Source organism: Sarcophilus harrisii, chromosome 6, assembly GCF_902635505.1.
Source record: "Sarcophilus harrisii chromosome 6, mSarHar1.11, whole genome shotgun sequence".
NCBI classification, from domain to species: Eukaryota; Metazoa; Chordata; class Mammalia; order Dasyuromorphia; family Dasyuridae; genus Sarcophilus; species Sarcophilus harrisii.
In genome coordinates this window covers 12,539,042-12,561,005 of record NC_045431.1, presented here as the reverse complement: position 1 = coordinate 12,561,005, position 21,964 = coordinate 12,539,042, and the positions used below count along the sequence as shown (strand labels likewise).

Below are 21,964 nucleotides of genomic sequence, written 5' to 3'. Positions count from 1 at the left end.
CAAAATGGGGGCTTTCTGGAATCCTCTTAACATCATATGTGTGACTCTTGTCAATTCACTTCATCTCTCTATTTCCTAGTCTCGTGAGGAAACAACAGCACCTTTCTCAGCATGTTTGCTGTGAGGATATAATGAGATAAAAATGAAAATCTTTTGCGGAACTTTAAAGCGCTGGATAGTTGTCATTTACTGTGTTTCTCCAAGATAGTATTTGAAGAGACCTGCTGGTTATCTATCCAACTAAATATCATAACTTGAATTATAAATTATCTTTCCATTGAAATCACTGGGCCACACTCTATATGTTAGTTTAATTTAGAGGGTCTTATCAAGCCATTTGTATAATTTCTTTAACTTTCTATCCTCTGTACTTGATAATAATTGATCTGCAATTCTTTTCATGATATTTTTCAAACACTGGCATTGCACTCTGAGACAACCAAATATTTCATGCTTCTGTAGAAATGATAAAACCTACTCCACCCCCTCCCTCCCTCTCCCCCCCCCTCTCTCTCTTTCTCTCTCTCTCATTCTTTCTCTCTTTCCCCCTTCTTATTCCCCCCCCCAAACACTTTGTCTCTATGTCTTTTCCTTCCCTGTCTCACTCTTCTCTCTCCCCCTGTTTCTCCCCCTCACTCCTTCTCTATCCCTCCAGTGATTACTGGTGAGCAATTCCTCCCATTTAATTGCAAATCTGGTGGCTTCTTTTATACTGACAATGTTGTGATTAGTTCCTCCAGTACTATGTTTGCATATGTATAAGTCTTTAGTTAATCTTTAAATTTTGAGAATCAGTGGAGGAATTAGTGTTCTTAGGTGGTCTGGAGAAAAAAAAAAAACTAAAGCAAAAAACAACAACAACAATAAAAAAAACCAACCAAAACCAAAAACAAGAACAACTATTTGATTCTTAGCTCCCTCTTCCCCTTTTTCTGCCACAGGCATCCTAGAAGCAGAAAGGGACCGCATGGTTCCTATGTTTTTATTTGTTATGTAGTTTGCCATCATTTAAAGAATTCATCACCAAGGGGATAACCTATTGGTAATTAAGCTTTCTATACTTAGTCTGGTCCTGGGCCTTGGAAGTCAAACATAATCTGTTGCTAGGATGGCAACAGAAATCTTTCCATGCTGGTAGAAGTAGGCTTCTGGCTTTTAAGAATTCAGGGGCATCTCCCTGTCTTAGTTAGGAATTGGAGTCATATTTTGAGTAAGATTGACAGTCTCCCATGTGCAAAATGCTCTGCTCTGTGTGGAAAAAGGGGAAAAAAATGAACCAAATGGGTACTTACTTTCAAGGATGTAATTTTTAAATGGAATTCCAAAATTTTCTAGTCACCTTATATTGTAAAATATTTTAATAATGTCTCTTCCCTTAAAAAAAAAAAAACTGTTAGGAATACAAACATAAGAAAATTGTCTGGGCAAGGAATTGCGAAAACTTGGCTTTCATTCAATTTTTTTTTCCCTCTGACGTTGTAATTTAGTATAATTACTATATAAGTTGAACCCACTGCAAATAAAACACTGACCAATTGTCTATAATGATAGTCTTTAATGTTTTAGTGAAGTTCTCTTATAAACGATTCAGTAAAAATATTTTTTTCCTCTTTAAAAATTTTCATAATGTATGATAAATCTTGAAAGTGGCATTTAAAACAGATCTCTCCTTCCTCCCCAATCTTATAATACATTTCATTCCTCTACTTTATCTACATAGTAGTTTGCCTTCTCATCAAAAATAGTTATTATCCATTTTTACCCCAAAGGCTTTGAAATAAAAATGTGTTATAAACAATTGTTTTATGAGAAGTACCATGGTGTAAGCTTTATGAAGTCAGGGAATGCATCCTGTATAAAAGTTGTTTTTCTCCCATTATTTATTCTCCTTTTTTGTATGCAATAAGTGATTACTAGTTTTGGGAAATTTAGTTAAATTGAATTCTTTATATTTTATATGTCTTTCTAGTGTGAAGAAAACCCTAATTTCCTGGAAATCTTAGGTAGTTGAGTCAGTGCTCTGGGCAATCCAAAGAGAGTATATTCTCAGTCCCATTTCATTTAACTGGATATGAGTACCCAAAACTTTGTGAGCATTGGGAAAAACAGGAATATTGTGGGCAATGACTTCTTGTACCCAAGAAGGCATGCAACTGTGGCTCTCTTTAGGCTAGACTCTGGAAATTTATAATTGTACCAACTTACCCTCTTTCTGGTCAGGCAATAAGGAGAAAACCTAAATTACAGAATGGAAACAAAGATAAATTTTAGCTTGAAGGAAAGTTTTATGAGGGAAATGAGGAAGGATATTAAATTGGATTGATATTAATTAATCAGAATTTATTTAGCCCACATTTCCTATGAAATTGATGAGGATAACAGTTTATAATATTATTGTTAAATTTCTTTGTTTATGATTAATACTCTCAAAATGTATCAACTTCTTTGACAGTAGCATATATTGCATATATTTTATTGAAATAGTAATTCGATCTTATTATGTATGTTTTTGTCCTGCTTTACACTTGAGAGATACAGAATGGCACAATAAATAGAAAGCTAGCTTTGGAGTCAAGAAGATCTGTTAAAATTCAACTTCAGATCTTGTCTCTGTCACACTCTTATAACAATAAGTGTGGATAAGTCACTTAACCTCTCAATGTCCTGGGTAATCCTCTGAAATTTGTTATTAATTGAGAAACATATATGAAAAATATTTCAATACTTTGATTATTGTGTTCTAGAAATGTTAACTGTTGAAATGAAGTAAGAAAAGGAAATGGAGGGAATAAGTAAAAGCAAAGAGAAAATAATCACTTTTTTGTATGTGACATAATGGTTTACTTAGAGAACCTTAGATATTCAACTAAAAATAAATAATTGCAGTCAAGTGTCAGGTTATAAAAATAAACCAGTGCAAATCAGCTTTTCTATATATCAATAAAACTCAGAAGGAAGAATAGAAAAAATCGAATTAAATAACCACAGAATATATAAAACATCTGGGAGTCCAGCTACCAGAGGACAAATATGGATTATATCACTGACTTTAGTAATTGGAGTAGTATTCATTGTTCATGGTTTGGGTATTATAAAAAAAATACAGTACTACCTAGATTTATTGACATATTCAGAGTCAAATCAAAATCTCAAGGCTATTATATATATATATATATATATATATATATATATATATCACATAGAAGTCTAATTCATTTGGACTGGGCAGCAAAAGAGCAAGATTCTTAGGGAAGATAAAGACAAAAATTGGGAAGGCAAAGGCCCTAGCAGTATCAGATCTGAAACTATAGTAGAAAACAGTCATTGGAAAAGCTATTCAATACTTATTTCAAAAGAAAAGTTGACAAGTAGAACAGATTTGGAGCATATAAGACTCAGAAGCAAATGTAGCAATATAGGGTTCAGTCAGTTCTAGGGCTGACTATATTAGATATATACCAGATAAATGTGAGAATAAACATGGTTGTTTTAATATTGAGTTTATTGGAATTAAAGTTTTTAGCATTTCTATATTATAGATAACTAAACTAGCTCTTAGTTAAAAGTACATAACTTATCATATTGAGAAAAATCTACTCATTCTTCCTGTTTATTGTTTATAAAATTAATAGGTGATGTTTATTAAGAAAATAAAAATAAACTTTTTTTGAACATCTGTGCTATCATGTAAATTTATTGTTTTGTTATTAAAATGCTCTATTACACACTGTTTTAAGGGCAATCTTGAATTATTCGTATTTTTCATGCATTACTATAACTTCTTTTTATTTTAATATTTGTACACTCATTTATTAGAACTGTTTGTTGATAGTTTTCTCTGTATTGTGTCTCCTTGGTTAGATTCTAGGACTACACTTCTTGTTGTGGAAGGACTTTTGGTAGTGTGATTCACATTATTTTAGAAAAATCCATTGAAATTATTCTTTGAATGTTTAATAGAATTCACCATCTTGCCGTCTTCCATTCCCCTTTTAGATTCTTTATGACTTATTTTTTTTTCTGAGTTTGGGTCACTACATTCTCTATTTCTTGTTCTATTAATTTACCCTTAATTATTAATCTATTTTACTTGTTTTCAGTTTTGTTTCTAATTTCTTTTATTTCCTCTTCATTAAGTTTGTCTTTTTTTACTTTCAGAAATTAGCTCTTCAGTTCATTGTTATTTTCCTTTATTTCTTGAATTTTCAGAATTTATCCTTATGTTTGGAAAGAGGTGTTTTGTTTTTTAATTTGTTTCTTTTCTGGATTATTCTTAGTTATATACCCAATTGTCTCTGTCTCTGTTTCTTTCTCCAATTGATAAAAATACTTACTTATACAAATCTTTGAGAACTACTCGGCTATTTTCCAATAGATTTGGTATATCATCTTTCTTTGAGTGAAATTATTTCTTGTGTTTCTCTAATTTGTTCTTTGATTCACCAATTCTTTTTAAATTATTTATTCTTCAATGAAGTTTGCATTTTTTTCTTCAGATTCCTTTTATGGATTATAACTTTTATTGTGTTTTGGTCATAAAGATGTGCTTAAAATTCTGTTTTTCTGAATTTTATGATGTTTTTATGTTCTTGTTTTTTTCTAAAGTTGTGTACAGTTTAGAAATATGTATTCTTTTGGTTGAATCTGTAATCATCAGAGATGCAGCTCATCTAAATTTTCTTAAATTCTTTTTAGGTCCTTAACTCCTTCCTGATTTTTTTTTTCTTGTTGTTTTTGTTACATTTACTAAGGTTTAAAATAGAGGTCATTATTGACCTCAACTCTTCTAGTTTTGTTATAATTTCCCCCTTTGTTTTGATTAACTTTTACTTCTTAATTGTTATACTCTTTGGCGCCTATCTTTTTACTGTTTAGTCATATTGGTCATGTCTGAGTCTTCATGATGTCATTTGGGATTTTCTTGACAAAGATTTTCCATTATCTTCTCCATAATGGAAAATTTTATAGGTGAGGAATTGAGGCAAACAGGGTGAAGTGATTTTCCTAGCCTCACACAGCTAGTGTCAGAGACCAACTTTGAACTTGGGAAGCTTGAATCTTTCTGACTATAGGCCCAGCCTTCTGTCTACTGTGCCATTTAGCTGTCCTACATATACATTAAATATTTCTATTAATTTATTATTTATAGTTCCTTTATCTTTTTTAATCATGTCTCTTCTTATTGTCCCGTTGTCAGAAAGCATGATGGCCTTCCTTGCTTTGAAAAAAGTCACCTAAATTATAATAAATTCTGTTCTTATTTTAACGTAGTGAACATTTGTTTTCACATATGTCTTTTTAAGTTGTACTACATGTCCCAATGTATTAGTGCAATTTTAAGCTTTTAAATTTAAGATTCAACTAAAAGTTTTGGGACATTTTGTATATTGTTGGATTCAGCTTCATAATCCATCCCATTTATTTTATGGATGATTCATGTAAACTTTGTGATTGTGAATTGTTTATTTTTCCTCTATATTTTATTTGTTTTCCTCTGTTTAGCCACTCTGTCAGTCAATAAATACTTATTAAGTACCTACTGTGTCAGGCATTGTGCTAAGTGTTCAGAATATAAGGAAAGGCAAAAAGCATTATTTATCCTATATATATATATATATATATATATATATATATATATATATCCATCCTATATATATTTATATATATATATCCTATATATATTTATATATCCTATATATTTTATTTATATATATATATATTATATATTTATACTATATATTGGGGTGACAGTAAGCAAATATATATATATATATATATATATATACACACACACATACACACACTGATAAGCTATGTACATGATTAAGGGAAGACCCTATGATTAAAGGGAGGTTTTAAAAGGCTTTTGTAGACTGTGATTTTAACTGGGTCTTTAAGGAAGCCAAAAAAGTAGGTAGAGATGGGGAGAGAGAGCATTCCAGAAATGGGGAACACTGAGAGAAAAATGCCTGACTTTAAGGAAGTCAGTGTCATTGGATTGAAAGATAAGTGGGAGGAAGGTAGGTATAAGGTGTAAGAAGACTGTAAAGGTTGGCGTAGATTGTGTGTGTGTGTATGTGTATTTAACCTTCCTTTTTCTGATTCATACAAAAATGAACCTCATTTAATGCCTATGTGTTCAATCTTCTCCATATTTCATTACTCTTCTCAGTCTCCCAATTATGATAAATTATAATGTGTTTCTTGGTGCATACCTCTTCTCCCAATTTATTTTATCTCTTGGAAACACTGCAACAGAATAAAACCCTGTCTGGACCTTATATTTTTCTTTGTTAATTCTCTTTGTGACCTGTAAAAGCAATGGGATTCTGAAAGCATATTTATCTCTTTCCTTCCATTAGCATATAAGCAGGTCATCATCCTTTTGTCCCTTCAGTTGGTTAAATATATTAGCCTTTCTGGGTTTCTCTTGTATCTTGTGTTAATATTTTAAAGAGCCTACCCAGTTCTGATTTTTTTCCCTAAATCAATAATAATCTTATCTCCTTATTGATGCATCACCCTCATACTTTTTTTGTTGGTTATATTGCAGCTTGTGTAACCCCACCACTTAGCTCTCCATTGCCCTTTGGATGACCTACAAATATTAATTCTTCCCAGACTTTGGTATTTTATGATTTAAAGCCATTAAATATTTCCAGAATTAAATTGGGATTTAGAGAACAGACCTTTGTTTTGATGAGAAGCTTCAATAAGTACAACATTAGCTTGTTTTCCAATTGCAGTCTAGTCTTCTGTCTTCCTCTTTTTTAATTCTAGACTCACAAGTGACCATTTCTACAAAATGTACTGATGGAATATTTAAACAACTTGGCCATATAACTGTATGGGCAAGGTTCATCCATGTGTATCTGTCTCTGTCTCTGTCTCTGTCCCTCTCTCACTCTGATTGGCCAAGTCACTTAACTTCTTTCTTCCTCAGTTTCTTCAGTTGTGAAATGAAGTTAACATTAGTTGCTACCTTCTTGTGCTGTTCTGAGAATCAAATGAGATATCTACGAAAAGTGTTGACCACAGGGTCTGATATATTTCTAAGCAGTTATTTTTTGGGGTCCAAGAAGTGAAGTGACTTGTTAGGTCATGTAGGAAATGAGGAGCAGTGGCAAATATCAAATATATATCCTTTAAATGCAAACTGGTCATTCTTTCTTCTGGCTGACCCTGATGTTTCTAAATTTCTGTTCCATGGGCCATGTGCTCTCCTTTGTGACCATGGCAAATGTTGTTGTTAATAGAGTTCAAAGACTTGTAAGATTTTAATGGAAGCAACAGAGTTCTTTCAAGACTTAATTTTGCTACATAGATATTTTTTAATAGATGACAGGTATTAACTTTCATTGGATTCTTGTGTTCTTTGAACCTTTCAATCAATTATGTGACTGTTAAGATCTGGTTTATTATAGAAATCATTTGTGAAAACACCATGTTATTTTAATTACAGTAACAATCTTTTCAATGTAAACTATTTTCAGAGAGATTTCTTAAAGTTAGCAGATGTGTGTGTGTGTGTGTGGTATTTTGATCAATTTTTGCTTTTAATTTTACTTCCTTCTTTTAAATATCTTGATAGTTGATTTCTTCCTACCTCAAAATTTCATCTTCAGTGTTTTTCTTTATATACATAGTCTAGTTAATGTAATCTTATCCCCTTTTTCCTTCAGTTCCATTTCTTTTTTCATAGGCAGCATGTCAAAAATGATAGACAATAAATTGTGGCACTGCTGTGATTGATGGAGAAAATAGATTCTTATAGAAAGACAAATCTTTTCTATTATTTATGTTGACTTCCTCCTAGTCTTATTTATAAATGCTCCTGAGATAATCTGGATTAATTGAATCTCTTACTAATATTTCTTCCCTTCCTTTCTTACAAAGGTTTTTTTCCCCCCCACCAAATTGTTTTTAAGTGTTTTTCTAAGGTAATATAGCTCATAGATTGTTTCCAAATTTTATAAATGAGTTCATACTTTAAACCTCTGTTGCACTTATGTCTTATATTTGTGAGTGGGAGTCAACATTTTTTAAGCACCTACCATGTGCTAGGCACCATGTTTAGAGCTTGGGTCATATAGAAAGCCACATGGCATGATGAAGTTCAATGGCTGGGATAGGAAATGATCTGAAAATTAATTTCATTTTTGCAGAATGATGAGTTATTGGAGATCAGGAAATCCAAGAGATTTACCCAGTGGGAAATATCGTTTACAAAGATATGATGTGTTTCCTGAAAAGGCAATTTTTTCTAAGCTCTTTGGATTTCTTCCTTATGGTAACTGAAGCCTATCAGTTCAAATTTATTAGGAAATGATTCCTTTCATCTTCATTCACCATTTTTCCCCCATCATGAATAATTTACTTAAATAGATTAGGGTAGAGTTGATTAAATTATGCTTTTTTTATTTTCTCTTTTTCATTCTTCTAATTTGATATTGATTTTGAGTTTTCCTTTAATTATTCTATTGTCAGAATTGACTCATAAATGACCATCATCTACCTATGAGTCAGAAGTGACTCCTATGTAGATGTCTATGTGTATGTATGTATATTGTGTGCATGTTGATATTTGATATCTAGTGGTTCCCAACTCTTTTTTTTTTTTGAGAAAAATAATTGTTGATATACATAGTAATAAGACTTCTGTGGTTTACAAACTCTTTACTTACTTTTGAGCCATATTTTCTATTGTTCTTCTCCACCTAATTATTTTTCACTAGCCTCCTCTGAGATTTACATTGATGTCATTGAATGTTAAAGTATATATTACTTTTATTTGGAGTCTTATCAGGTTCTTGATATAGTTTATTTTCTTCCTCATCTTCACTAATAGATGTTGGCACATAAACTACATCTTCATGATGGTCTTTTAAAAAAAAATTTCTTTAGTATGAAGCCCCATAAAATGCCGTTTTGTGTTTGTCTTTAGATATGCTTATAACAGCACTGCTTTTTTTTTTTTTTTTTTTTTTAATATACTCACAAGAGCCTTTAAACTGTTTTTTCTTTTAGTGGCAATTTTTTTTTGTCTTCTGGCTTCATTTTTAGTGAGAATACAAATTTTTATATGATTGAGAATTCAATTCTACTCATCATACCTGTCATGTTTAATGTCTAGGGTGTTAAAGTAAGATTAGCACCTCTGATACTGAAGGCCTGCCAAGCCCTATTCAGGGCTGCTCACCTATATCTGGAGCCCACCTGTCACCCGAGTCTCACCTGTGGCTCCAGGAAACTGGGGCGTGCACAGTGGCCACACCCTGGTAAAATCATCTTTGTAGATGGACTAAATTAGGTTGAGGGTAACTGAGAGACCTCAAAATCATCAGGGAGTTGGGGGGGGGGGTTTCTATCACAAGCATTTGAAGATTTCTCCCGGCAGAATGGACAGATAAAAAGAGTGTTCAGTTGCCTTGAAAGTGGCTGAATAGGTGCTGTGGAGTCCTCAAAACTGATGAGACATTGAAGACACCAGTCATTCACTGCATCTTGGTCCATTGCCAGTCATTTTAAATTTTGTCTTGCTGTAGGACTTTGATGATTAGCAAAGAGAGTGATCCTGATGATTTGTGTAACTTTGCCTTATTTAAATATAAGTCATACATTAATCAAGATATCCCACATCATGTACTCTTTTACCTAATGTTGCACTGTCATTAATTCTCTTTGAAAATGAAGGATAACCAACAATTAATAATTTCAGTTTTATAGGCAGTCTAAAAAACTTAATCTGTCTCTCTTTCCATAGAGTATAAAAAGTTAAGAGTAACAGTTTGCATTTTTAAAACAATTTTTCTTCCATTATAAGAAACTTGTAACTATGTTGTTTATAATGTTTGTATGTGAATAAAAAGCTTTGGATTTTTGTAGTCAGCTTTCAAATTGTAACATCTTCTACAATTCGTTTTTCTGAATGAATCCAGTAACATTTTATATTAGTTTTAATAGATCTTTTTGTATTCTTTCTAGCTTGGTGATGTCATGGTAGATATCGCAAGCAACATCATGTTGGCTGATGAGCGGGTTTTGTGGCTTGCACAAAGAGAAGGAAAAGCTTGCAGTAGAATTGTTCAGTGCTTGCAACGAATTGCTGCTTACAGATTGGCAAATGGAGCTCATGTATATTCCACTGTAAGTGTACATATTATATCCACACTTTATTTTAGATTAAAACATAAGCCTAAAATGATAATTTTTCACTTGTCTCTCTTGTGTGAATAGGCTTTATTTTTCCAATTTTAGTTGAATTTTTGAAAAGAGATTTTTCTTAAAGTCTGTTTTGCATTGGAATAATGTGATTTATGGCATATTATGAATCAGAATTAATACAAAAACATCAATTAATCTCTGATTTATGTGATTCTATATCTTAATCTATTCTAAATATTTTTCTTAAAGTTAAGGAAAAACATTAACATTGCCATATTATATCACACCACTATTATAATATCCCATATCTGGCTATTCCATATTTGGATCAAATGTGTGGCATATGTGGGTAGGCATGAAAACCTTACAGGGGTCCTCAAACTTTTTAAATAGGGGGCCAGTTCACTGTCCCTCAGACTGTTGGAGGGCCAGACTATAGTAAAAACAAAAACTTTGTTTTATGGGCCTTTAAATAAAGAAACTTGATAGCCCTGGGTGAGGGAGATAAACATCCTCAGCTGCCACATCTGGCCTGCGGGCCATAGTTTGAGGACCTCTGTAATCTTAAGACAAAGTTCAAAAGGTTTGGGGGATCTACTATGTATCCTACTCCCTCAGCTTTTCATCACATTTGTAAGAGGACATTATGGCTTTAGTCTTTCGGATTTGAGATATTTGCTGAAACCTTTGTTCAATGAGTCTGTAATGTGTTATTAGGTCCAATCCAGGCTCTGCTGCTAATTAGTTTTTTATATGTGGGAATTTCATAGAGTCTCTCTGGGTCTCAGTTTCCTTTTTTGTAATTATCTCCTCTTGAACACATACTAAAGGAAGTTCAGTTCTTTCCACAGATTGACTTCTTTCATGTGATTTCTTTGATGTGATAAATCTGGATTATTTGCTATTCCCTGTCCCTGGATTGTGCTTTTTCTTCAGGCACCTCTGCTTAGAACACCCATCCCAATTATACCAGTCCTTCAAGGACTCATTCATAAGCTCTCTTCCATGTACCTTCCTTGATCACTGTGGACACAAGTGATCCCTTTTCCTCTAGTCATCCTGTTAAATTTGTTTGTGTCATTTAGGGCAATACACTGCCTTATTTCACACACACATCTCTATGTAATCTCACAATATACCAGCTCTTTGATTCTTTTGTATAAATTTGTGTCACCTCCAGCAATTTGCACAGAGCTATATACAAAATTGATGCTCAGTGACTCCTTGTTGGGGAAGGCCTCATGAGGTGATGAGTAGCCTTCAGAGTCAGACTTATCACATCCTAACCTCATACAAATACTGTTTGTTTAATTCTGGACACAAGTTAATGATTTTTTTAATGTCCTAGGCAGCTATGTGATACTGAATAGTTGCTTTGTGGTGATAGAAGAAGCTCCTTATATCTTTAAAATCACAGATATAGATTGTGCTTCCCTCCCCCCCCCCTTTTTTTTTGCCAATTGTGGAAGATCCACAAGGCTATCATTTTTTATAGTCTTTTCTGGGAGAGGTCTTATAAAGAGGCTATGATTGCTATTGTATTGACCAGTGTACATATTATAGCCCAAAGCTTACAATTTTACCATCAAGCCACTTGGTTTCACCATCAGGCCATCTTGATTATTTATCTCTATCTGTTTTATTCATTTACTTCTACTACTTGATCCAGGATCTCCCTACTAGATATCATAGAGACGGTTTTGGAATAGAATAATTACTTATTCAGTAATTCTTATTTAGTAAAATACTGAAGCAAAAAAATAATTCCTTTCTTTCTGGTAGGGATTTTGCCTTGAGTGTGGAAGTTAGATTAGATGATTTGAGATCCAATCATATGATATATCACTGGAAGGGACTTCAGAGTCACAGCAATGGGTATCTTATTCAGTGATTTAACAAGTAATTAAGTTCCTAATATGTATCAAGCACTGTGTGACATACCAGACATGGAAAGAAAATGTGAAAAAGCCCTGCCCTCAAGGAACTTACCTGTGGCAGGAAGCAACTTGGATGCTGACAAAGAAATGTAAAGTCATTTTTAGTGGAGGAATCAGGGAAGAATTCATCTTCATCTGCCAGAGTATACCTCTTACAGTATAATTGATAATTCAATCAGTATATATTGAATTGGAATGTTCACGTAGTAGCTTTTCCTTTTATTTAAATACCTCATGTGTTTTATTGAAATGTAGTGCATTTCAATGTGTTCTACATTTGCCAGATTATTGTGTTATTTTCCCCATGAAATTAACCTTACATAACTAATATTTGTTGAATTTTGAAGTATTCACCAAATATTGCTCTGGAAGCTTATATCATCAAAGCCACCAGTTTCACTGGAATGACATGCACCGTGTTCCAGAAAGTGGCAACATCTGATCGGACTGGACTAACCGAGTATGGAAGAAGAGATCCTGATGGACATTTAGACAAGCAACTGAGCTTCAAGTGTAATGTTTCTAATACATTTTCAAGTTTGGCACTAAAGGTATGATACTTGATATTTTATAGACATTGAAGCTTTTTTTTTAATAATAGCTTTTTATATTTAAAAAACATACAAAGATAGTTTTCAACATTCACCCTTCCAAAACTTTGTGTTCCTTATTTTTCTCCCTCTTTCCTTCTCTCCCTCCTCCTCTCCACAGTGAGCCATCCAATAAAAGGTTAAACATATACAATTTTATAAACATATTTCCATATTAATCATGTTGCACAAGAAAAATCAGGTCAAAAAGGTTAAAAAAAATTAGCAAGCAACAACAAAACAGATGAAAATGCAGTGATGCTTTTTTTTTTAATAATAGCTTTTTATTTTTAAAAAACATTGGCACTAAAGGTATGATATTTGATATTTTATAGACATTGATGCTTTTTTTAATAATAGCTTTTTATATTTAAAAAACATACAAAGATAGTTTTCAACATTCACCCTTACAAAACTTTGTGTTCCTTATTTTTCTCCCTCTTTCCTTCTCTCCTTCCTCCTCTCCACAGTGAGCCAGCCAATAAAAGGTTAAACATATACAATTCTTATAAACATATTTCCACATTAATCATGTTGCACAAGAAAAATCAGGTCAAAAAGGTTAAAAAAAAGTGAGAGAAAAAGAAATTGGCAACAAAATAGATGAAAATACAGTGTTGTGAGCCACATTCAGTCCCTACAAACTGAGGGACTGCTCTCTCCAGCAGAGGGCTGCTCTCTCTCTGGGTGCAGATGGCTCTCTCCATCATAAGTCTGTTGGAATTGGCCTGAATCATCTCATTGCTGAAAAGACCAAGTCCATCCGAGTTGATCATCACATAATATTATTGCTGATATTTTTCTTTATATATACCTTATTTATATTAAAATCTGCTTTTATTGTCTCAGAGATTAGGCAGGAATAAAATAAAGGACCAAATTAAAAGGTAATAAAAGTAAATATGATACAGTTCATTAAATTAGCAGGAGTTTCCTCTCATAGCAAGTCATAGATAAGGTCTCTATTACTTAGAGAAGAGGACAGATATTTTCAGAAAATAAAGCATGTTTAGTTATGGTAAGGAAAACTAGAAACATATTTTTTGGCTTAGTCTAGTTAATTTTCTTATAGAGACTATGGCCTTCCAGTTTAGAATTTTAAAAATTTATTTCTAATATTCATTTAAAAAAATAGAGTTCAAAATTCTTTCCCTCCCTCCTTTCTCTCCATCATCCTTTGTAAAGGCAAGCAATTAAGCAGTTATATATGTGAAGTCATGCAAAACATTCACATTGCCAAAAAAACAGAAACAAAAGCAAGAAATAGAAGGTAAATAAAAAAAAAAATTATGCTTCATTCCTCAGGCAGAATCTGCCAGTTGTTCTTCTGGGTATGAATAGCATTTTTTTTTATCATCGGTCCTTAGGAATTCTCTTGGATTATTGTCTTCATCCAAGGAGCTAAATCTTTCATGGTTTGTCATTATTACAATATTGTTGGTGTCTATTTGAAAATTTGAATATATATATATATATATATATACATATATGCATATGTGTGTATATGTATTTTAAAACAAGGCACTGTTTGTTCCATTTATTAATTTTTGAAGGATAACCATAATGATCAGTGAGTTGTCATGTCGTAGGACATAGAATTTAAAATATGTGAGGGTAACAGGTTAATAGTTTCTAAGCTCTGTTAAGTTTCTAGTATTTTTTTAGAGCAAAATTGCAATCAAATTCTTAAATGTTTTAAACTTAGAATGTAGTGATAATCAGTACTACTTGCTTTTAAAGTAAAAATGCAAATATATTTGTAAATTATTCTGAGCATGAATAAAAGCAGAAGTGATAACATGACTTGTCAGTCTTTGATAGCTTGTGTTTTCATATTTTGACAATTATTTCTTTATCTTGATGGCTAACTTGTTTAGATATATCTTTATGCCTTGTCTTATAACAATTCAAAATTTATGTCTGCTTCTCCATCAATTATCAAGCGCTTGCTTTATTACTTTCATTAAGTACACACACAGGATGATTGGGGAGGAACTAACATTAAGTTGGCTCAGGAAAGGCTTCCTGAAAAAGGCGGGAGGTTTACCTAGGACTGGAAGGAAGCCAGAAAGTGGTAGAGATGGAGATGAAGAAGGAGAGAATTCTGGGCCTGTGGGTCAGCCAGGGAAAATGAATGGAACTGGAGGTTGAGTGTCCTGTGTGAGGAGGACTCTGCATGTGTAAGTAGGGTTGGGGATAAAGAGAACATAAGAAACACCAGAAGTGTAGGAGGACGATTGGTTAGGAAGAGCATTGAAAAGCAAAAGAAAAAGAAAAAAAATTGTTTGATCCTAGAAGGTATTTGGGAGCCACTACTGAATGTGTGCTGATGGAGACTGTGCTCTGACCTGAACTCTAGGAAGATCATCAGTTGAAGACAGATGAAAGTAGACAGGGACTGGTCTCAGGGAGACCAAACAACTGCTCAGGAAAGTAACCAGGCCTGAGTGATGAGATCTAAAGGGGATGTCAGAGGAGATGAGGGTGTGTGTGAGAGGAAGGCTCCAAGGGGAGAACTGACAGTACTTGGCAGCTGATTAGATATGGAGGGGAGAGAGTGAGCAGTTATGTTTGACAACGGGGGACTGAGAGAATCTCGGTGCCCTTTGTAGAATAAGGGAATTAGGAGGAGGGGATTTGGAAAGAAGATAAGGAGTTCAGCTTTGCATGTGTTGAATCTCAGATGTTGAGGGGACAGACGTAGTTCCAACTGTTCAATATAACTTGGAGATGTGAGATGGAAGTTTGGAGAGAATTTAGGTATGGGAAGCAGGTCTGGAATTCATTACCTTCCTTATTCCGTGTACTTTGTTGTTCATTTTTTTCATTTTAGCAAACATTTTCAAAGTGCTTAGTAAATACAGGATGCTATACTCTAGTGCCCTGAGACAAGGAGGAAAGAAGGGAGGGAGAGAGATAGAAAGAGAGAGATACAGACAAAGGCCATAGACCGTATTCTCAAAAATAACTTACACTATAATTCAATTGGACAAATGCTTATTAAATGCCTTTTATGTGCAAAGCACAATGCCTACAAAACCCAAACATTCGTTCTCTTCAAGGAGCTTAGATTTCACTGGACAATCCAGAATTCTCTCTTCTTTCTGATCAGCTCTGGATCTTCCTCATTGTTTATATTGCAGGGTTCATCCACAATCAATTGATTTCCCATGCTGTTGGCTATCATTATGGAGAGTATTCCATATTCTTCATCCACTTGATTTTTTTTTAATGAATTGTTGAGGATGATGGGTCTTCTTAAAGGTATCCTTTAGGATTAAGGGACTTAATTCAGAGACTACAGTGTCATTGGAACACATGCATGGGGAATCATTTTCCTCAAATTCTGTGTAGGACATCTTCTAAGGTACTAATAAACATCTTTGCTGAACATTTATTTCTCTATTCTGTGCTTTGTTGATGGTCTTAGAATTACTGAGTGCAAAATGGTCCTTGTGTTTCAAAACACAATGATATTAACACGTCTGTCTCAGATAACTTTGTTAGAAGAGAATCTTTATAGCTGAATCTTCCTCTGCCAAATTAGATGTTTTTTTCCTTTTTTCTTTCTTTTTGTTTTGTTTTGTAATTGATAAACATCAGGACCATTTTTTCTTTATGCATTTTAGTCATCAGTCGTATAGCTACAAAGTTGGGGTCTGTAGTAAAGAATCATCCATGGAAGCTATAATTATTTCACAGTATAAACTAGAGATGTTATAAACACAAATAGCTGTGATACAAGAAAAACTTTAAAAGCAAAGGAGAAGTCCATCCAGGCAAAATGTGGCAAGAGATAGGAAGAACAAGAAATCCTTTCCATGTGGGAGAGTAAGCTTTGAGTTTGGCTTGAAAGAAACATAATCGGGAAATCAAGGCTATTTGGAGGGGGAAATCATGGCAAAGATAAATTGAAATGTTTAAGGATTATATATAGTATTTTTCTTTTTTATATTCTCTTTGCAGTCGAAGCTTCATTTGTCAATTATAGTATTGTTCAATTGTGATCGAAACTACATGACTTCATTTGGGGTTTTCTTGGCAAGGATATGGGTGTAGTTTGCCATTTACTTCTCCAGCTCGTTTTACAGATGAGGATGCTAAGGCAGAGGGGGTAAAGTGACTTTGACAGAGTCACACAGGTAGTAGGTATCTGAGGAAGGATTTGAACTCGGATCATCTTGCCTGCTGACCTAGGACCCCATCCATTGCACCACCTAGTTACCCTATAAATTAGTAAATCTGAGACTTAATCCTATATTATCTCTTAATCTATATTATAGCAGAGGGATCTGCTGATAAAGAAACATGACATAAAACTTAGTATTCCATATAATTTAGGCATATTTTACTCTTTCCAAATATAATTATAATTATATATAATTTATATATTTTACATATATATATGCAATATAATTATAATTACTAATGTTATAGTACTCTCAGAATTGAACCAGACCTTGGGGATTTTATAAATGAGGAGCTGCAAGTGTAGGAAGATTCTGCCTTGCCTTTGATTACATAGGGATAGTCACAGAGCCAACACTAAGAGTTAAGCCTCCAGATTGTTGGCCCTGTACTCTGCAGAATCTTTATAAGTATATAGAACAGCCATGTCATCTCCTGGTTCAGAAGCCAGGCATCCATACAGGGGTCCTGAAGCTCTGATGAAATGTTACATTCTTAAGATTTGTTAAATTATACCAAATTTGCAATTGCAGTCCAGGGTAGCTATGTGATAATTAGCCTTTTAAAGTAAGCTTTTATTGATATCATGTTTCTTACACCATTGTAGTTATCTTAAGCATCATCCCTCTTCCTACTTCTCTCGTAGTTTTTGTGTGTGTGTGTTTGTGTGTAACAGGATGCAGAGGCGTATATTGGGTTCTTGGGTTGTTAGGTCACCTTGCTGTCTGCGGCAGGGAGATGGAAGATGCTGGATGAGTTTAGAGTCAGTGAAAATGAGGTCATGATTTTGAGTTTGACTTTTAACCTTTTTGGGTTTCTGCTTATCCTAGACTATGAAGGAGACAGCTGTTTTACCTTTAGTGCACAGTTTTTGTTTTGGAGAGATTTGAGAGATTGTGGGAGTCGGAAGAAATGTTGGTTTAGCCATTTTATTGCTCACATGACACAGAAGTCTTAATAATTAATTTTTATTCATATTTATTGAAGATTGAGGACAGTTTGTGAAGAGGTGTAATATAACATACATTACAGTATACCTTTAAAAACAAGCTATGCAAGGGGAACTGGATTAAATATTACAAGTGAAATACTTTGTTATTTTATTGATATACCCACTTCTACCATGTAGTTAACAAGCCAGTATTTTACTTTAGTAAATAATTACCATAAATTTCTTCTAAAATTCATCATCTATTTTCTAGCCCTTCTGGTGATAACCCTTTTCACCTTAACCTACTTTTTGGATGACAAATATACATGGCTTTCTAAATGCTGTTAGTAAATTGAATGTTTCAGAAGGTGATGTTTTAAAATTCTTTCATTATTACTTGTTCGTATAGAATAAATATTTGGAAAACGTGTTTTATTATCCAAATAAATACCAACATGTTGATTTTGAATTGTTTTAATTGCACCGGTTGTTACTAAAACACTCATATTTGGAGACCTTTCAGTCATTCAAATCTGTGTTTCTCAATATATGGATTATTCAAACAATTGGGAATTCTGTGAGCATGCTTAAAGTCCTAGCACTACAAGAATATAATATTAAATTTTTAAAATTAAAATTTGTCTTATTTTTCCTACATAATCTAAAATCATTATTCTAGTGAAATTTGATAAATATCTGCCCTTGAATTTTTAATAAAACAGTTTTCAGTTTTCATTGTAATATAAATCTGTGCAGCCATGTCTCAGATTGGAATGAAGGTCCATTTTGGTAATAGAGTACTTGCTATGATATTAAACTTTCATATTCCCATATAATTTCAGATGTAAAATTCAGCTATATCATTATCACTGAATTTCCCAGTTAATTTGGGGTTATTGTGAAAGTTGGTGTTCATTGAATTGTTGTTAGTATAGTCTCTGCAAGGACAGAATTTGTATTGTAATGGGGAAAAATCAAAGTGAAAGTATCAAAGAGAGAATCCATTTGGCGTGTTCCTTATTTCTTGGAAGTTTGCTTTTCTTATTCTAAGATAGTTACATACAGTACAGTCTTTTGATCTATTTTCATTCCAAATTTATTTTTCATTTTTAAAAAAGTGAAACATTAACCCCTAGATATATCAATTATCAAATTCAGTATGACTCTTTACATATAGCTCATTTTATATTTTTAAGGTTTTGTTTAATGTGAAGTTTGAAAACTTGAAATGTGGCACTGAAGAAATAATTATTTTCTTTCTGAAAAATTAATAATATAACCTTTAAAATATTATGTTTTTTAGAATACTATCGTAGAAGCATCTATTCAGCTTCCTCCCTCCCTTTTCTCACCGAAGCATAAAAGGGAAACCCGACTGGCTGAGGAATCTATTTACAAACTTCAACTTATTGCATTCCGCAATGGAAAGCTTTTTCCAGCAACAGGAAATTCAACAAATCTGGCTGATGATGGAAAGCGACGGACAGTGGTCACCCCTGTGATTCTCACCAAAATGGGTTTGTTTCTGACAAATAATGCTGTCTAATTATTACCTGTTGTAATTTTAAAGTATTTTTTATAAATAAATTCTTGATGCCCAGTTGACCGTCCCAATAATGTAATTCTCCTACAGTAACAATAAGATGTCATAACTTAGGCTCCAGAAAAATGTTTTGTGTTCCATGCTGTTTAATGACTTGCTCAGCAAATAGCAAATTTTATACTGCTTAGCCTTTTTTTAAACTCTTGTACTTTTCTTTCAACAGATGGAATAAATATAGATACTCAACACATTCCTATTAATGTCACATTACGTCGGATTGCACACGGAGCAGATGCTGTCGCAGCGCAGTGGGATTTTGATTTGCTGAATGGACAAGGGGGCTGGAAGTCAGATGGCTGCCGCATCCTCTCATCAGACGAAAACGTGACGACAATTCAGTGCTACTCTCTCACGAGCTACGCAGTGTTAATGGTACGACCTTTGAAAATGTTCTGCCTGAAAACTAACTTTGGACAGTGGAGTCTTATTTTCCTTCAGACGTCATAAGGTGCTTTTTACAGATCCCACAGTGACCTGTTTGTTTATTTAAGAGTGTGAGTTCAGTTCAGTTGAAAGGAAGGTTGGCTTATTTCTAAGTGTGTTTGATGGAATTCATGTGAAGATAGGAAACAACTAAATTAAAGCTAAAAATTGCAGTAGTCACCTGTAATGAAGGAACCGGCATATTAAGTAAGATTAGAGTTTTACAGACACGGAACATCTAGTCTCTCCACATGGTCCTTGCCATTCCCTCTCCCCTTCCTTCCTGCCCAATCTCTCTCCTCTGTTAAATATGTGAAATCTCTGCACCGGGGCCTGTAAAATGCTTGACCCAGGCATTCACTTCGTTTGTGAACACTCTGCATTACATTGCCAGCCTCTCTTAGTTCCCAGGCCTCAGAGAAATCCCTGGTTGCTGTCTTTTGCAGAGCTTAAACCAGTTTTACCCAGCTTGCCTCCTTCTGAGGTCTTCTGAGATCGCTGGCCGCTGTTTCATATGAAGTGCAGCTTAAATACCGGGAACGTGCTCTAGGACAGCCAAGTGCAGGCTTAAAGTCCTTTATTCATGTGTTCATATCCTGCCCTGTCGTCCTGTTGACTCCCAGGTGAACACCAGGTTAAAGAGAGCAACTTCCTCCTCGACTGTGCTAAGCGCCGAGAACACAAATAGAGGAGTAAGTCTCTCCTCTCAGGGAATCTCCAATCTAATGGGGAAGGCAATACATGAGGAAAGTTTTAGCTGCAGATCAGAGGGAAAAGCCCCATGGTGCTTAGAGGTCAGGAGAAAAGCAGATGTCAAAGCCTCTTCTCTAACATCATTTCTACTGATAAAATTATGCCAGTTCTGATGCTGATCCCCTAAATAGTGCTGAAGACTGGAAGTAGGAATTTGGCTGTGGCTACAGCATCTACAAGAGACTTGCCAAGGTGCATCTCCTCAGGAGCTTCTCCAGGATGATGGCCATCGCCTTGGGCTGGAAGCCTTGTTATGCCCCAGGCTTTTGGATTCAGAGCCCTGGGCTGTTTCTATCAGGAGGAAGATGGTGGAGGCTCAGTTTTTCTGGCCAGGCTGCCTCCTGGCTTCCTTGGAAAGCTTTCTGTTCCAGCTAGCCGGCTTTTTGTTGGGGAGGCTGAAGGATGTCTCCCCTGGTGACGGCTGTGAGGGCTGAGCTGGAATCACAATAGGTAGTCGGGAGGCGGCTGCCCCTCTGAGGCCCCCATACCCGCCTGCCCTTTGGCAGCAGTTGTTCGGTGCTTGTTGGTGCTGATAAAATGGCCCCTCCTCTCACTGGGACGCTTACCCAGCTCTGAGGCTGAGGCTTCCTAACTTCCAGGGCTACTGGCTCCTTATCACGTGACAGTGTTTTGGTGCCTTCAGTTTAAACATGGCAGAACTGAGACTCATATTTAGTTTTCCTAGAAATTGTGATTAATTCTTGGCCAAACCAAGGCTAGATTCTATTTTGCTGCATAATATTTGTTTCCCTTTGAAATTCAGACAGTAGTGGTTATTTCTATATAAAAGCTACAGGTAGAGTAATGCAACACACAGATGAGCTTTTGGGTCTTTCTGGGTTATGGTTTAATGATCTCAGCCTTTTGTTGGTTTATTCATGGGTTCCTGAAGCTCTTGAATTAGTATTTTTGGTTACATAATTCATTTATTAAATGCATTTTTATATTGAAGAATAAGAAGATAGTTCCCATTACTTAGGTAAATAATGCTAAAATGAATAAAAAAGAAATTTTTACAACTAAATTAAAGTTGGTATGTTTTAAGTAATTATAATTATTAGAAGATTTCATTACTTAGAGCTTTTGTAGACAAGTATGTGTATATATATATATATATATATGTGTATATATATATATATATTAGTAATTAGGACTTTTGTGGACAAGTATATATATTTATAGATATCTATATAGATATATTTTTACATCTATATATATGTGTGTGTGTGTGTGTGTGTATCGATATATAGATATAGTAATTGGGAATGCAGGAATATTTTTTTTAACAAGAGCCTCCTGTATTTCCAAAGGTATTTCTTAAACATGAATGATTTGAAGATATGGAAGAATGATACTGGAGATCTCCATGACTAAA

General features: G+C 34.1%; 1 protein-coding gene across 1 annotated transcript in view; it reads left to right on the top strand.

The window, feature by feature from the left end:
- Positions 1-21,964, top strand: part of ADGRA3 (adhesion G protein-coupled receptor A3) — a 125,020-nt gene that overhangs the window by 80,762 nt on the left and 22,294 nt on the right. Inside the window, exons 11-14 of the mRNA XM_031943068.1 lie at positions 9,985-10,146; positions 12,449-12,652; positions 19,114-19,327; positions 19,577-19,785. Coding sequence (XP_031798928.1) covers positions 9,985-10,146; positions 12,449-12,652; positions 19,114-19,327; positions 19,577-19,785 — 789 coding nt within the window. The remainder of the gene's footprint in view (positions 1-9,984; positions 10,147-12,448; positions 12,653-19,113; positions 19,328-19,576; positions 19,786-21,964) is intronic.